The sequence below is a fragment of the Triticum urartu genome, chromosome 2A, assembly GCF_056163025.1.
Source record: "Triticum urartu cultivar PI428250 chromosome 2A, HENAU_Tu73, whole genome shotgun sequence".
In the NCBI taxonomy this organism is placed as follows: domain Eukaryota; kingdom Viridiplantae; phylum Streptophyta; class Magnoliopsida; order Poales; family Poaceae; genus Triticum; species Triticum urartu.
In genome coordinates this window covers 6,271,885-6,290,632 of record NC_141874.1, presented here as the reverse complement: position 1 = coordinate 6,290,632, position 18,748 = coordinate 6,271,885, and the positions used below count along the sequence as shown (strand labels likewise).

At 42.5% G+C, this 18,748-nt stretch overlaps 1 protein-coding gene across 2 annotated transcripts; it reads right to left on the bottom strand.

Annotated features, from left to right (window-relative positions):
- Positions 1-1,395: 1,395 nt before the first annotated feature.
- On the bottom strand, positions 1,396-15,018 carry LOC125528454 (uncharacterized). 2 transcript variants are annotated; one of them, XM_087542673.1, is made up of 3 exons: positions 14,708-15,018; positions 14,209-14,396; positions 1,396-2,103 (listed from the first exon to the last, which is right to left on the bottom strand). In XM_087542673.1, the coding sequence occupies exons 1-3, from the start codon at positions 14,938-14,940 to the stop codon at positions 1,850-1,852; spliced, it is 675 nt and encodes a 224-aa protein (XP_087398799.1). In that variant the 5' UTR covers positions 14,941-15,018; the 3' UTR covers positions 1,396-1,849. The 2 variants fall into 2 exon arrangements, with proteins under 2 accessions (XP_087398799.1, XP_048548888.2); XM_048692931.2 differs by lacking the exon at positions 1,396-2,103 and adding an exon at positions 10,730-11,437.
- Between the last annotated feature and the right edge of the window lie 3,730 nt (positions 15,019-18,748).

The following is an 18,748-nucleotide window of genomic DNA, read 5'->3' as shown; positions in this document are numbered from 1 at the left end:
AAATTCTTGGATTTATGAAAGACGAACAACTACAAAGCATTTGCCAAGGATGTTTTCATTAATCAAGAACGAAAGTTGGGGGCTCGAAGACGATCAGATACCGTCCTAGTCTCAACCATAAACGATGCCGATCAGGGATCGGCGGATGTTGCTTATAGGACTCCGCCGGCACCTTATGAGAAATCAAAGTCTTTGGGTTCCGGGGGAAGTATGGTCGCAAGGCTAAAATTTAAAATATGTCGAGTTTCTTTGTACCCTTAACTACATGCTTCAGTTCGTTCCTGGACGGACGACCAATTGCACGACGAGTCTGCAAGGCGGCGTGAGTAACCTCAATTACCCTATTCTGATGGTGCTCTTGGGCGGCCGCACACGCATCCGCACGCTTACGCGAACGATGACCAAGGTGTCCGAGCAGCCATCCGCGACATACAAGGTGTCTGTCAGGGCGCTAGAGAGTGTAAGATAACCGTAACGCCGGCGACGTTTGTGTTCAAGCATCTGCATTGCAGAGCATCTGCATTTATACCGTGTTTGTTAATAAGAAAACTATTATACGCAATGTTCAAAAAATCGTTAACTGGTATTACTCGGTCGGTTCAGGAGTAGCGACTGATCGGTGAATCGGTCTATTAATTGGATTAATCAGACCATTAATCGTTAGATTGAATAAGAACTTGCCAACATATATCTAGATCTTTTATGTATTATACCATGCTCTCATGCTCCTAGTTATGTATTATACCAAAACATGTTGCCATACACATATCGACGATGGCACGAGCCCGATTCAATCTGACATGGCTGTGCGCCAGCAGCACCGACGGCTCCATTGTGACCACGGCGAGCTCGTCGTGTTTGAGGCGGCGATTAGGGCCGGCCGTCTATGGTCCTGTATGCAGATACCGCGGCCGCGCCTTCAGAACCAGTTTCTGAAGATGGGGGTTCAGTTAACTGAAGAAGGAGCTGCCAAGTCCAGTCCGGTGCGACGACCAGACTGGACGCGCTGAGCTCTTAAGCCAAGGAACGGGCACATCTATAGGATCTCTTCATCACCATGCCAAGCTCATGAGAGCGGCTGGAGGCCGGAGAAGAACCACCATGTAATGTAAATCAAAGTGACGAATAAAACCTGCCCGAACTCTGCCCTTCAAACCATTGATGGAATGTCCAACTCTGCTGGAGGCCACAAAAGAGGACTAGAAAACGGCGATCATCGCGTTTGCAAACATCGAAACCGCGCACATCACCTCAAACAAAGGCGGCATCGCAGGGCCACCGAATCCTCAAATACAGCAAGAGAGGCCGGGGAGAAGAGAAACAGCAAGAAGGGCAACTTGGACGAGAGAGAACGGTAGAAATGAACAGGAGATCCAATCCAATGCAACGAGCGTATCAGAGTAATCTGGAACTACCATCACACAAACGGTAACCAGGCATGCAGCGGTATCAGAGTGATCCGCAACCGTGCAGCGGTATGTGTATTACAGACAGCCGCATTGCAAGGCCGCAGCCAGCAAAATATACCATGAATGAATGATGATGAACCAACAAAAGAATTTGAGATCCACTCAAAATGCTGCCCTTGCTAGCAAGTCCCAAGGCAGTTCTAGTCTTGTGAGATAGATAGTATTTCGTAGTATGGCTCCGCCGCGAAACAAACACCCGTGTAACCTATTCTAGGCTGTATCATCCGCCCAACGTACGAGAAAACAATCCGATCTTCTGCTTAGTTGGTCCAGTGCGCACTACTTTATTTCTCTCCCAGGAATGAGGCGTGGCGAAACAATCACTCCACGCTAGCTATGTCCAGAGCACCCACCAAAGAGCATCTCTCCAGGTGAGCTCCTCACTTCTCCTGAGCCGGAGGTGGCGCCGATGTAGGCATCGGCGTCGGCACTGGTGTAGGCTTTGGCTTTGGTGTCGGCGTTGTACGGGGCTTGCATGTCCTGCAGTCAGCTGGTGGTGGTGGAGCTGCCGTGTTGTCTGCGACCGTCACCCTCATTGTTTGGTGCTTCCCATCTTCGGTGCGAACGTCAAGGATGGCGTCCATTATGAGTATCTCCCAGTCGCTGGGCTGTAGAAACCGAAACCATGATTCCTCTGCGAGGAAACAGATGATGCGAGATAAATATGAATCAGGTTGTCCTGGTAAATCAAAATACACGACGAATAAACATATAATAGAAATATATTTGAGACAACACAGCACAGCGGACAAGCTGGACAGGCACTTGAATGCCAAGTTGGCCCTAGTCAAGTCGTCATCGACCTCTACCTCCACTGCACCATGTCATGCGCTGTGGAATAAAATTTATTTCTTGTAAATGTCAAATTAACTTCGTTAACAGAACTTAATTCAATGTTCAAAGATCAAATCATATGCTCCTATTTTGTACCTAAAAACAAATGGTGTGCCATTCATCTTTCCAACATAGATCTACCCACTGTGTACTGGAATTCACAAACAAGAAAACTAGACATACTTACTACTACTAATTATAATGAAACAAAAAGGTTAGCATGTCATTCTTACAGCGACAACTGAAGGTCAACTAAAGCCATTAATAGTTCAGGCAGTTTAATAACAGTGAAAAAGCAAGCAACAGACTAAGGCCCTGTTTGATTGCAAAGTATTTTTTAAGTATTTTAAAAATACTACAGTGTTTTTAGATACCGCGGTTTTATTTAGAGTCAATTACATCGGTGGTGCTAGAACTTGACGTAAATGGTCACTTTAGTGCTAGAACTTGCGGCGTACATTGAAGTGGTGCAAAAACTTGGCTCGAGCGTGCAAATACGGTGCTAATCGCTATACACCGATGATGTTGGCGGGGCATGACAGCACGGCGCAGGGCCTGCTCTCAGTGATTACATGGTGAAGATGGGCCTGTGGCGTGCTTTTTTTTTGCAAGAAACCCATGTATATTTTTTTCTCAAAAAAAGGCCCTTGTCAGGTTTAGACCTCGGTCAACCGCGCGCGCATGGCTAGCCACCAGCTCAGAGTTGAGTTGATTACACACAAGCATATGTGAGGTTTATATCTTCGCACTAAATAAGGAGAGCATGCCACTCCAAGTAATGGAATCTCATGTCTACGTAGAATTGTTGTAGTTTTTTTTGCCTATAAGGCTACAATTTATGTTAGTTTCTTTCATTTTCAATTTTTAAATGTAAATTAGAATATAAATAATATACACAAAATACAATAAATTATACTAAAAATGGCCACCTATTAATTTAGAAAATCCATCAAATTAAATTATGAATTATTTGTACAATTTTAATAAGTGTGTGCATTTAAACTATTTTTAGAAGATACATTCAAAAAATCAATCATATAAGTTCAAAAATATAAAGGTTTTAATAAATATTAATGTTGTATATAAAAGTGATCATGCTTTAACTTTTTATGGTGTTTTAAAACTATTCATGCATTTTAATAAAGCTTGTGTGTTTTATAAAATAATTTTTGAAACAAATGTAAATATATGTATGGAAAAAATATGAGCCCGGTGTGCCAGCAGACTATGGATTCTCAATATTTACAACTATAGCTATAATTATAATTTACATATTCTTTAGAAATTCAGAAAAGAGAAGAAAAGAAATAACATGTTTAAAATCCGCCGCCCGAACTATAGTCCGTTTTAGTCCAGCGGGCGATCTGTCGTGGACATAGATGCTAAAAATCTCTCAGATCACTGGTTTGAAACCCCTTGGCGTGTCTCTTTTTTTTCAAATAAAGATCTAGAGTTCATGTCATTTAGCCAAAAGATATAAATGGTATCCTAATAGGACATGAATTGTTATGTGGGTTTGTTAGCTAGCTACACACGTGGGTTATTCCGATGTCACCAGTTAGAATTCTGGGTGACCTTTTTTTTTCAGTTCTGATAAAAAAAAATTGATGTTCGCTCACAGATGGAACCGACCCAATGCCACACATGCAGTTAGTTTACACCTACAGAGGCTTTTCCGCAAAAAAAATGAAAAATAAAAATCAAAGGGATTTTCGCAAAACATGCCACACGCCCTGACTCTCCACCATGGGGTCACTGACAGTGGACCTAAGGCCATGCTGACATTACTCGTCAGCGTCACCGGGGTATAGAAACACGATTAGCACCGTATTTGCACATCCGAGCCAAGTTTTCACACCAGTTCAATGTATGCCGCAAGTTCTAACACTAAAGTGATCTTTTACGCCAACTTGTAGCACCACCTATGTAATTGACTCTTTTATTTACTGCGACCTATTTGGTTAAAGCGAAAGAAACGAGTCGGTCGCTAGATATTCTCAACAAACTCATCTGGCTATCAAGCCGCCGCTCGATCCCCTGTCCTGCATGTTCCCTAATGCGAATGAGATAGCTAGGCTGGATACGTTGATCATAAAAAGGATCCGAAGCAATCCATAGCTATCCTTTAGAGATCAGCCAAGGTCCGGAGAGGCGATCTCATCTCTTTTAACGAGTACTACTACTAATCACCGCTAAAAGCAATTGCTAGCTACTAGCTACGAACGGATGCACGACCAACAGCTAGCTAGTAAATTTTGCAGCATTACGTGGTGTAACCAAACAGTTCCTCTACATTGTGAATACTTCAAAAAACGTTGTTATATTAAAACCATGGTATTTTGTACATGCATGCTAAATTACTGTAGTTTATGATACTTTGGTTTTTTTAGTACTTTGTGCATGAATGTGTCCAGTAATAGGCCAATTATAGTACAACCCCTTGTATAAATATGCATCTAAGAGTAAACCTGCTACATTCCACTACAATCTAGCCCATCTAAACAAAGCCACAAACAAAGCTACCTGGTACTTTGGGCACAAGTCCAGCATACTGCACCTTTGGTCTATATAAAAAAGTCAGCCCAAAACATTTTCCATAGTGAATCTGTTTTTTAAGAATTCTTTTGTAGCACTGTTAAGAGTGTCCACAAAAGAGATCCATGAGGTTGAGCCACCTGTGTAAATACTTGTTCACAATTGGTTTGCCAGAACCCAAACCAGATAGTCAATCCAACCCAACCCCATCCACTCTACTACTAACCAGATAGTCAAGCCACGTAAATATCAACATAACAGGATTGAAAAGATAGGATAATCATATGCAAAAAACCAGCACCTGTCCCTCTCCACTAAGAAAAAGGAAAAAGAGACAGATCAACTCTTCACCCAATCTCGACGTGGCTCCATCGCTGATCAGCTGCTATCTTTGGACAACTCTTGTGGCACCTATTTTGCTAGAAATTGAAGGGCATGCCAGTAGTTTTAATTTCCATTTTATTCAACATGTAAACATGTCAACAAGTTAACTGGCTCACTTTTGTGTTAAGCGTGCTTGCACATTAGGTCTGACGGAAAGCTGGCTACATGAGACTCCTGGCTTCCTAGTATGCAGCATGTTGGCTGACTGCTCAGTGAATGCTTTCATTTAACTAAAGCTCGATATTCTGTGCAAAAAGGAGGGCTGCTACGAAGACGTGCTGATGTACAATACGTACACAGATTATGTGTTTTTTTTTGTTTGACGAGGGCATGGGCCTAGCAGGACTAGGAGCCCGGACCATGTACTTTTTTTTACTATGAAACCGTATTACAAAACAGACCACCAACAAAGCAGCAATAGCTAAATTATCAGGGCAGATCGTATTTCTCGCGCAGGTCGGCGGATAGCCACCAAACGCATATCCCCTCGCTGCGTCCTTTCTTTTCTGCTCCAGCCCACTTATTGCCTTTGCGTCGCACAGAGAAGGTAGAACTGCAGCAGATATTCTTTTAGAGACTCCCGTTCCAGTTTTCAGAAAGTTCTAGAACCTTCCCAAAATGGTTTTTTTTGCCCTTTGTGTTTTTGCTTCTCGGTTTCTTCATTTTCTTTTCTTCTATTATTTTCCTTTCTTTATTTTCCTTCTTTAAAATACATGAATAGTTTTCAAATGCATGAACAATTTTTTAAACATGGAAAATCTTTTTAAATTCCTGGACTTTTTTTCAAATCAGGAAACATTCTTTCAAACTAGTTACAATATTGAAATCCTGCACATTTCTCCAAATCGTGAACATGTTTCCAAATTCAATAACAATTTTTAAAATTGGGGAACTTTTTACAAATTCAAGATCATTTCTTCAAATATGGGAACAGTTTTTGCAATTTTGAACACTTTTTAAATTCATGAACATTTTTGAAATACAAGAACAATTTCCAAAATTGTTAAATCCTCAAATTTGTTAACAATTTTGGAAAATTCGAACAAGTTTTACCATTCAGGAATATTTTTTGAAATCTAGGAAATTTTTTACAAATTCATGAACAAATTTTAAAATCCGGAACATTTTCAAAACCGTGAACATTTACTCTTACTTCAGAACATTTTTTCTAGTGCATGCAAATTTTTTGAAATACATGAATATTTTCTCATAGAGATAAAGGTGTCCCGATGTCTCGATGAGAAGTAGCTATCATTTTCGGTGGAAGAGTTTGATGATCCAACTACGAGCATGCAAAGACGTGTCGCCTTAGCAATTGCTAAACCAACTCCGAGAGGTTATTGACCACGCCGGAGCATGATCAACCTTACCACGAGGGTCCATTTCCTGCACGCAAACGAAGAACAAGCAAGAAATTAAGATTCCAATCTAAATATTGCGAATTTAAGAGGAAAGTTTTATTAATCAAAGTGGGTTCCACGATGTCTTGGTCTGGTCGTTGAACACAAAAAAGAACGCGAGTTGTAGCTATACCGAACTTTAATCTAAACAAAACCCAAATCTAAAACGATGCCCTAAGGGTTGTATTCTTAGGGAGACAGAGGAGAATTTCGTCCACCTTTGGCAAGGTGGGACTAAATTTTGTTCAAAGTTGCTTTCCCTATTAATATGGACTCTGAAAATAGCCTATTAAGTGCATTTCAAAATTACATGGGCGTGGCCCAAAGATAAGGTGGCGCGGCACCTAAAATAAACCATGGACGAATTTTATGAAAGGCCATGTTGCATATTTCATCCATGTCTTTGTATGTCATCATGGTGGCTTCACGGTGCTGAAAACTATGTTCTTGTTGTCTTCGCATGCGCCTTTATCTCCGCACTTGATCATACTCCAATATTCATCCTTCTTATCCATGCTAGGCCCTTCATTCGTAAGAAAAAAAATATGTCCAGTTTAGACAACATCATATTCCCATGAACATTAGAATCATTACCAAAAAAGGAAACTAATTGGTCCAATATGTGTAGCAGTAGGGGTTGTCCTTATCATTTTCTATATTCACTAACATTTTTTGAAACTCGGAGTAGTTTTTTTTTCAAATCCATAAATTTTTTTCAAATTCATGCACATTTTACAAAATAGTGAAACAAATTTATATCAATCCCAAACTTTTTTAAAAAGAAAAAAACAAAACAAAAAGGAAACATACAAAAAAGAAGAAAAAACAGGGGAGCCTCGCCCCACATATGGGACGACCCAAAGCTAGGGGGGCGAGGGGGCTTTGGGTCTCCTTTCTGTTCCCCGTTTAGGTCAGGGAATAGGAGGTCACAACCCAATGAGTATGGATGAGTTTTGTTTTTCGAGAATCAACTATGGGTCAGCTTTATAAGGTCAAAAATCCTCGAAGGCCCAACCAGCTTTGGAATATGAAGGCACACCATTTCTATACAAAATATGAACCTTATTATAATTAAGTGAACCAAATTCTGGTTAGATGGTTAGGAGTGAAGTGGTACCACCAGCACACCAAGGTTGAAACCCAGCTTTGTCACTTTGGTGTCTCATAAAGGCAGAATATTCTTTCAGTGGGAGGCGACGTTCCCGTCGATAGCAAGGTGTCTCTAGTGACTTCAATAAGCTCAAGACCAGCTGGCTCAGTCTCTCAAAGGTTCTTATAAGGTAGGGTTGTGTGTGTGCGTTCATAAGGGTGAGTATATGTGTATTCCAGAGCATCTGCATCTGTACTGTGTTTGTCAAAAAGAAAATTATTGTACTCAATGTAACTTGCATGACATACATATTTTTCCACAAAAGGCAAGTAAGAGTCAATGAAAACCAATCAACTTATACTCTAGAAGTTTATGTCAATAATACCCTAGAAGTTGATATTATGGTTTAAAGATCGTATGTTTTAAACTGTTTGTTTGATCATATGTTTTAAAGATCTCTATCATGGTATTTTGAGAATATAAAATATATAGTAACACACACGCACACACATGCTAGAGTATCTTTGTTACAATATACAAATTAAATTTGGCATAGTGCATACATACTTTTGCAATAATATGCATTCTATTTTCATAAAAAATATGACTAAAGTTCAACAATAATATCATATGGTTAGTTATGTCAACAAATAAACTCATAATCGATAAGACTAAAACAAGATAAAAATAGTACAAGTATAGAAGTTTGTTATAAATAAAAATTAGATTTATTTCATTTGGACATAATTAATTTATTTTATTATTTGCGTTATTACCCAAACGAGATACCAAACTCCATAAAGTGAAAAAGAGAAGTTGTCATCTTTTGAACCAACGCCTACTCATCGGCCGCGTGGCGAGGGGCAAGCTGATCAAATACATGTCGTCGACTACCTACCCCGTCAGTTGGCTCAGCTTCCAATGCACCACGGTGATCGGCAAGAACATAGCACCGAGGATCACCGGAGTCTCCTTGTGTGACTTGAGCAACGCGGTTGTCGAGCTCCTGAAACCCGATGTGGTGGCACCGGGCCTAAATGTACTTGTAGCATGGACAGGTGATCGTTTAGGTGAGAAATCGCACGACTTCGACATCATATCAGGAAATGGCATGCCCACACGTCGCAGACGTCGCGACTCAGCTCAAGAATAAACACCCCGACTGTATGCCGGCCATGATACGATCGGCGATGATGACCACGGCCAAGATCGTGGATAACACCGGGAAATCCATCGTTGATGACAGAGTCGACGATGGCAGCACCACGACACCACTCGTGGCAGGGGTAGGGATGGTACTTCCACAGATCACGATGCGTCCGGGCATGGTGTACGACCCCGCGGTAATTCCAGCTGCAATAACGTATATTTAAGTTGTTGCAGTTAAAAAGCTCGTAGTTGGACTTTGGGCCGGGTCGGCCGGTCCGCCTCACGGCGAGTACCGATCTACTCAACCCTTCGGCCGGCATCGCGCTCTTAGCCTTAATTGGTCGGGTCGTGTTTCCGGCATCGTTACTTTGAAGAAATATCATAGGATTCCGGTTCTATTGTGTTGGCCTTCAGGATCGGAGTAATGATTAATAGGGATAGTCGGGGGCATTCGTATTTCATAGTCAGAGGTGAAATTCTTGGATTTATGAAAGACGAACAACTACAAAGCATTTGCCAAGGATGTTTTCATTAATCAAGAACGAAAGTTGGGGGCTCGAAGACGATCAGATACCGTCCTAGTCTCAACCATAAACGATGCCGATCAGGGATCGGCGGATGTTGCTTATAGGACTCCGCCGGCACCTTATGAGAAATCAAAGTCTTTGGGTTCCGGGGGAAGTATGGTCGCAAGGCTAAAATTTAAAATATGTCGAGTTTCTTTGTACCCTTAACTACATGCTTCAGTTCGTTCCTGGACGGACGACCAATTGCACGACGAGTCTGCAAGGCGGCGTGAGTAACCTCAATTACCCTATTCTGATGGTGCTCTTGGGCGGCCGCACACGCATCCGCACGCTTACGCGAACGATGACCAAGGTGTCCGAGCAGCCATCCGCGACATACAAGGTGTCTGTCAGGGCGCTAGAGAGTGTAAGATAACCGTAACGCCGGCGACGTTTGTGTTCAAGCATCTGCATTGCAGAGCATCTGCATTTATACCGTGTTTGTTAATAAGAAAACTATTATACGCAATGTTCAAAAAATCGTTAACTGGTATTACTCGGTCGGTTCAGGAGTAGCGACTGATCGGTGAATCGGTCTATTAATTGGATTAATCAGACCATTAATCGTTAGATTGAATAAGAACTTGCCAACATATATCTAGATCTTTTATGTATTATACCATGCTCTCATGCTCCTAGTTATGTATTATACCAAAACATGTTGCCATACACATATCGACGATGGCACGAGCCCGATTCAATCTGACATGGCTGTGCGCCAGCAGCACCGACGGCTCCATTGTGACCACGGCGAGCTCGTCGTGTTTGAGGCGGCGATTAGGGCCGGCCGTCTATGGTCCTGTATGCAGATACCGCGGCCGCGCCTTCAGAACCAGTTTCTGAAGATGGGGGTTCAGTTAACTGAAGAAGGAGCTGCCAAGTCCAGTCCGGTGCGACGACCAGACTGGACGCGCTGAGCTCTTAAGCCAAGGAACGGGCACATCTATAGGATCTCTTCATCACCATGCCAAGCTCATGAGAGCGGCTGGAGGCCGGAGAAGAACCACCATGTAATGTAAATCAAAGTGACGAATAAAACCTGCCCGAACTCTGCCCTTCAAACCATTGATGGAATGTCCAACTCTGCTGGAGGCCACAAAAGAGGACTGGAAAACGGCGATCATCGCGTTTGCAAACATCGAAACCGCGCACATCACCTCAAACAAAGGCGGCATCGCAGGGCCACCGAATCCTCAAATACAGCAAGAGAGGCCGGGGAGAAGAGAAACAGCAAGAAGGGCAACTTGGACGAGAGAGAACGGTAGAAATGAACAGGAGATCCAATCCAATGCAACGAGCGTATCAGAGTAATCTGGAACTACCATCACACAAACGGTAACCAGGCATGCAGCGGTATCAGAGTGATCCGCAACCGTGCAGCGGTATGTGTATTACAGACAGCCGCATTGCAAGGCCGCAGCCAGCAAAATATACCATGAATGAATGATGATGAACCAACAAAAGAATTTGAGATCCACTCAAAATGCTGCCCTTGCTAGCAAGTCCCAAGGCAGTTCTAGTCTTGTGAGATAGATAGTATTTCGTAGTATGGCTCCGCCGCGAAACAAACACCCGTGTAACCTATTCTAGGCTGTATCATCCGCCCAACGTACGAGAAAACAATCCGATCTTCTGCTTAGTTGGTCCAGTGCGCACTACTTTATTTCTCTCCCAGGAATGAGGCGTGGCGAAACAATCACTCCACGCTAGCTATGTCCAGAGCACCCACCAAAGAGCATCTCTCCAGGTGAGCTCCTCACTTCTCCTGAGCCGGAGGTGGCGCCGATGTAGGCATCGGCGTCGGCACTGGTGTAGGCTTTGGCTTTGGTGTCGGCGTTGTACGGGGCTTGCATGTCCTGCAGTCAGCTGGTGGTGGTGGAGCTGCCGTGTTGTCTGCGACCGTCACCCTCATTGTTTGGTGCTTTCCATCTTCGGTGCGAACGTCAAGGATGGCGTCCATTATGAGTATCTCCCAGTCGCTGCGCTGTAGAAACCGAAACCATGATTCCTCTGCGAGGAAACAGATGATGCGAGATAAATATGAATCAGGTTGTCCTGGTAAATCAAAATACACGACGAATAAACATATAATAGAAATATATTTGAGACAACACAGCACAGCGGACAAGCTGGACAGGCACTTGAATGCCAAGTTGGCCCTAGTCAAGTCGTCATCGACCTCTACCTCCACTGCACCATGTCATGCGCTGTGGAATAAAATTTATTTCTTGTAAATGTCAAATTAACTTCGTTAACAGAACTTAATTCAATGTTCAAAGATCAAATCATATGCTCCTATTTTGTACCTAAAAACAAATGGTGTGCCATTCATCTTTCCAACATAGATCTACCCACTGTGTACTGGAATTCACAAACAAGAAAACTAGACATACTTACTACTACTAATTATAATGAAACAAAAAGGTTAGCCTGTCATTCTTACAGCGACAACTGAAGGTCAACTAAAGCCATTAATAGTTCAGGCAGTTTAATAACAGTGAAAAAGCAAGCAACAGACTAAACTAAATATGCATGAATGTGTCCTGTAATAGGCCAATTATAGTAAAACCCCTTATATAAATATGCTTCTACGAGCTAACCTGCTACATTCCACTACAATCTAGCCCATCTAAACAAAGCCACAAACAAAGCTACCTGGTACTTTGGGCACAAGTCCAGCCCACTGCACCTTTGGTCTATATAACAAAATCAGCCAAAAACTTTTTTCATACTAAATCTGTTTTTAAGAATTCTTTTGTAGCACTGTTAAGAGTGTCCACAAAAAAGATCCATGAGGTTGAACCAACTGTGTAAATACTTGTTCACAATTGGCTTGCCAGAACCCAAAACAGATAGTCAATCCAGTCCAAACCCATCCAATCTACTACTAACATAGTTGGTATTCCTTTACACTAACAAGCAAAATAATTGACCTCGCAGGGGGGATAATTGATGAAACATTATGGTGTTAACTTAATATACCATTTCAGAAATGTTATACAGCATGAAGAACCATAACGCATGTAAAACAATAGTGACAAAATAATTGAATTACATGCATAATAACTGAATTACTCGTGTGTTCTGTTTCGCCATAACAGGGCCCAATGGCCAGAAAGATCATAGCAGGCAAATTTAACAACACATGCCAAAAGACATCTCGACCTATTCCCATCGAATGCTATAGCTTGAAATTATAATGCTACCTGGACACTAATGGCTCAAGTCATATCACCAACTGATCTGACACTAATATAGATATTGCTATTTTAGCTCTACATTTAAAATTTTACCAAAAATGTTCAAGGCAGTTAAGAATAAACAGTTAGTACTACCTACAGGTAGGGATGCAGGGCGGCACCCGATCTGCCCTGTTCCGTAGTTAAAACAGATCAGCTTAGGTGTGCATTTGTTTAGCGGTGTGGTTGAGTTTGAACTAATTCCTACTTTTGAGTTGAAGCAACCGACACTGAAAAATAAATCCCCCATCTGTTGTGCTAGAACAACCGATAATACTAAAGCAAAGATGAGGGTTGAATACATTTTTAAGGCAAGGACCCCCCTCCCACTTCATGAGATATACATGTTTACATTGTTGGTAACAAACCCAGCACGAGGGTCACGTACCATAGACTGGATAGGACAAGAACACATTATGTCTGACCATTGTTGTTGCCTACCTAGCGAGGTGATCTAAAGGGAAAATGGGTCTTAAACAGAACTACTTATATGGCAACTAAACTACTATACTCTATAGTAACTCATCCACAATAGTCACATACCAACAGCATTCAAAGTTATCCAGCAAGACTAGGCACGTTCATGGCGTCATACCATAAAACAGATATCCCACATCAATCATGTGGTTTCACTTGAGAGGTCCACAGGTAGGTAATGCTACATTTCCACGTTTCTTGCGCAAACCATATATCAGAGATATACCCAAGGGACGAGTTGGTGAAACCACGACATAGGTAGAGCATATCGACTTCATAATGCCAACAATATGCCTTGCCTTGCTGTAGCTTGTGAGTGCCACCCATATTCAGTATTTTGATCACTACTTCAGTTAAGTTGTCATACAAGTTTCCATTCCTGTTTTAGTCTCATATTTGATTTAGCAGTACTACCATCTTTATCACAATAATATAGCTGCTCATTAAGAAGACCACTAGAGAGACTAGGTATGGAAATTTGGGAACAGATAATATAATTTAAGCTATTTCATTCTACAGCCTACATCTGTCCTAAACTGTTATGTACTTATGTATGTATAAGCATGATGTGCAGTTGTTGACTTTGCCCAATAGTTGATCTTTATGGCCATTGGCCGTTGTTGCATTTTGCTCCAGTATGATGATAGTTTACTGTAACTGTACTGTTCTTGTCACTATCAAATGCATAGCCGAAAGTCCAATCACGCTTCATTCATTTATGAAATCAGAAATAATTTGTTAGTGTTGAAACAATCAGGGGCAACAAGGGTAGAAGTTGAGTTTCATTCTTTCTTTTACATTTTAAAAGGATTGTGAGAATACTGATGTTGCATAGTGAGCACCAGGCTCAACCTCAAACCCTATGCTTAGCTTGGTCAACTTTACTTTGAACCATGTAACTTTTGTGAGCAAATATCAGAATCTAGGTATGTCATTCTGCAGTCTACCGTTGCAACAATTGCTATAGCTATGATAACTGCTGGCAAAGATTTATCTGAATCAGGCTTCATTCATTTATGAAATGAGACGCAAAATTTTGATGTCAAGTTGTCAACCGGCACACACCTCCCAAGCGAACAGCCTTGAACTTGAGAAGCCCGTCGCCTTGGGGCCCCGACACAGGGAAAGTGCAGGAGACGGAGCGCCTCGCGCGGTTCACGGCGATGGACGCGCTGTACCAGGGACCCCGCGTGATGAGCTCGCCGATCGCGCTCGCTACCTGCTGGTTCTTGGTAGCCTTCTCCATTGCCTGGCTGCAAGAACAACAGGAGCAGCAAAAGCAGTTAGCCCTGGCCCCTCATCTCCAGTTATCCATCCCCTGTTCTTTGTAAATAACAAAAGAAGGCAAATTTGAGTACAAATCAACATCAGCAGCAAGAGCACGCATACTACATTGAAATCAAAACTACAAACAGGATACGAATACGTGGAAACGAATGCTAACAGGTAAACGAATCGGCGCAAAGTTGTGATCTTGGGCGCATCTGGGTTCCACGTCCGGTCAACACAGCCAGAAATTACAGGGAGACGAGCGACGGTGGGGGAGTGGGCGGGGGTGTTGGACCTGGAGCAGGAGAGGAAGACGGAGAGGTCGCTGAAGGCGCTGGCGGCGACGGCGCCGGTGAGCCCCAGCAGCGAGAGCGCGGCCGCGCGACGGGCCCACGCTGCGGCCCCCTCGTCCGACGGCGGGGGCGGAGGAGGTGGAGGCACAGGGGCCTTGGGCTGCGGCTGGGCGGAGAGGCGCCGGAGGAGGAGCGGAGCGGGGGTGGAGGCGGCGTGGCGGCGAGCCGCCAACATTTTCGTCGGCGGCGGCGGCGGCGGGGGAGGAAGGGGGGAGGGAGAGAGAGACCCTACAAGCCTAGTTCCACTGCACCCACTGGCTGCCTTGTGGGCCCTTTCGTTCTTATGATTTTCCATGTGGTCTAGTGGCTGCCACGTGGGCCCCACTTTTTAGGGGGACGTGGGCCCTTTCTGACCCGTCATTTCTTTCTCCAGAAGAAAATACTCCCTCTTAATCAAAATATGACAAGTTTTCTTATACTCCCTTTGTATCAAAAAACTACTTATATTTTGATAGAGAGGGAGTAGCATAATAGCCTTGAGGTGGAGTATCTCCTGAGCTCAAATGCTTTAGAAGATTCTGACTTTTTTTATAGTGAACTTTGAAAAATGTTTTTCTACTTTCCAAATTTCATTACGAAAGAACATTCATGAAAGTCGTGGCAAAAAAAAACAATACTCAAAAAATGTTTTTTTAAAGCATTTTTCATGACTTTTGCGAACGTCATCTAGTGATGAAATTTGGCAAGCATATAAAAAAAGTTCGTCACTAAAAAAATTCAAGTTTTTTTAGAAAAAAACTATTTTATTGTTCATACCGAGCTAAATGAGCTCGGGAGTAGAAGAGGACTTTCGTGTTCCCTGCATCTAATGAAATAAAACCCAAAAAACAGAACATTTTATGAGTATTCTCCTTAAAATAAGAAAATGTTAAATCAAATTTAAAAAATAATCTTTCCTCTCTTTGGGTGAGGGTTGGGTTTATTAATGTTATTACCTTTAGCAAACTACTAATATATCCACTGTATTTTCAGTTATACATAGACAACGGCAAGTTGGGCCTATCATGAATCAAACTGTGGTTGGATGGTTAGGAGGACAGTTGTAACCTCAGCTCATCAGGTTTCAAGTCCTAAACTTACCGGTGGTCGCATTTTTCTTGATTTATTTTAGGCCTTTGGCGATGTGCCTTGGTGGGAGGAGACGTTTTCATAGGGATAAGATGTGTGTGTGCGTTCAAGTGCATGTATCTATGTATGTGCGTTTGCGTCTATACTGTGTTAAAAAAGACAAGTTAAACTTATCCATTAGCGGGTCAAGAATTTTCTTTTCTTTCCTTTTCTCGGCGGATGTGGTTTTGAGCCGAGAGGTTGAGCTCCTTCGACGAGGCAGTGTGGCGCCATTGGTAGCTTAGGAGGTGCCACCAGAGGAGGTGGAGTGACCTACTCTAGCCAAGCCCCTTCGTTGAAGAAGAGTCGAGGCCCACAAATGTGATTTTCAATGAAGAAGTCCTTCCTCTACATCACCTCTCTGGGACTACTACTGCATATCTCTTCTTCCTAATTTAATTTGTGCATCATGGAGTACCTTCTTCTCTTTTTCTTTTTCTTTTTTTCTGACAACAAGTACTTCCATATGACCAAGTGTCACACTTGTGGCACGAAGCAAATTTTTTTTGACACCTGAAACAGTAGGAGAGCCTCCTACTGTGTAATTAAATTAATGAATGAGAGGATTTACATATGGTTCTGTACATGTCATCCCCTTTGGGGATGGTTGGGGGGAGGGAAACAAATCAAAGAGTAGCTACAAAGGAGGTGAGAAAGGAGGTGTGTTTTTCTCCAACCCTATGAGTCAGGAGAGAAAGATCCTCTTTTAGTCTTGAAATCCAGGATGTTTTTGTGGGTGTTATTCTTTTGAAGACTTTATTATTCCTTTCCTTCCAGATGCTCCATGCTACTTGTAGAAATATTGCCATGAACATTGGCTTGTTCCATGTTGTTTTAGCTTTGCTTATCCAATCCAAACATGAACCTTGAGAACTCCAACAGATGGCAATATGAGACCAGCTGTCCTTGCTGAAGGCACAATCAAAGAAAATATGTTCAAGTGTTTCTTCCACGTTGGACTCGCAGAGGGGGCAAGTATAGTCATTGCCAATGTTGTAGTGTCTTCGCTTCCAGCATGTTTCTGGTGTTGAGTCTATCAGACAGAAGGAGCCACCCAAAAACCTTTATTTTCATTGTAACCTTAGACTTCCATAGCCAGGTATAAGTTTGATGGGCCCGGACCTCCCTGAAGTAAAAGTTATAGTATTTGCTGGCCGAGTATGTCTGAGTCGCCCAAGTACAGTTCCAGCTATCATTCCCCGAGAGGCTGTCTTGCAGTTGAATGTCATGTACCAGCCGTTGAAGGTCTCTAGTCTCTGCATGCGCCTGGACCGAAAGTGACAGATGAAACGTTTCGCGCAAAGTCGTGGCCCCCAAGAAATCTCTAACAGAAATATCCTCCTGGGTGGCAAATGAGAAAGCCCGCGGATGTGTTTCTGCCAGAATACCATTCGTCCAATGATCCTTCCAAAAGAGTATGTCCTTCCCCGTGTGTACTTGGGCTTTGGTAATCCCACGGTGAATTGGCATTAGTTTCATCACATCCCGCCACCAAAAAGACCCGCAGGGATCAGCTGCATGTGGGATCTTTCCTGACGTTTTTTGATGGGAAGTTTAGTTACCCGAGGATGGCAACTTTAGTTCTGAAGTATGGCAACTTTCTGTTTGGATGATAAGATACAATTTTTTGGGTTTTTTCTCGGATGGCAATTTTAGTTGTAAAAAATGTCAGGGCGGTGTTAATTCGTGCCACACGTGTGGCACTTATCATTTGGGAAGAAAAATAGTTGGAATTTCTTTTGACAAAGAATAGTTGGGAATTTAGGGCATGTACAATGGTGCTATCTTAAGAGTGCCACGTAGGATAAATGTTGAGGTGGAGAAGAGAAATCATAAGAAAGTGTTTGTCTTCTCTTATTTAAGAGATGATCTTTTAGCACAATATGTATCACCATATTGTTAGAAATGTCTAGTTATTCAAGATAAGGCTAAGAGATAACTCATCGTAGACATGCTTTTATTGTCATTTCTAAATTAAATGCAAGTCTTAGGATAAAGCTGTCTTATCAACCATTATACATATGCCCTTGAAGGCTGGATTTTCACATAGAATTTAGAAGGTTGGCATCACTGTTCACATACGGATTTCCATATCACAGGAGGATCGATAAATCCGGAAAACATTCATTTCCATATCACAATTCGTATTTCGCTACTAAGTTTGGGAAACCTGTGTCTAGAAAAGGTAATCAATCAAAGAGCTTCATTTATATGTGCGCACGTGACTATGAAAAGATATACTAAATCTTTCGAATTTTACTGTATGATCTTTTCTCACGTGATCCGGACGGGTTATAGCACTAGATCTCCCCTCTTTATTCTCTATCTCTATATATAAATACATAAAAAAAGAAACACTAACACCTACACGTGGAGGCGTTTGCATCTCGCTCACACACGTGTATCCGTGTCCGTTTGTGGATGCACGAATCTTGACATGTTTATGGTGCCACGTAGGACTGGGCTGGTGTGTGGGCGTTTAGCAGTTCGCCGACACGTCAGTTTTCACGCACGCAAAAGGATTGGTGTGTGCGCATTTGCCATCTCGCCTACACGCCCGTCTCCTCTCTCCACACCCAAGCAGCCAGTTGCCATGCGTTTTGCAGTGTATATGGCAACTGCCCTAGCGTGCTTGTAAGCAGGTGGCAACTCTCTCTTTTTTTTATCCGAACATGTCAGTTGTCATGTGTTTTGCAGGGTACACGGCAACTGCCCTAGTGTGCTTGTAAGCAGATGGCAACTCTCTCTTTTATCCGAATATGTTGTTTTGTCATGTCTCTTTGTAGCGCTACATGGCAACTGCCTAGTGTTAGTAGGTGGCCACTCCTAAGGTTTTCAAATCATGGCAACTGTAGTAAACCAGACCATACATGGCA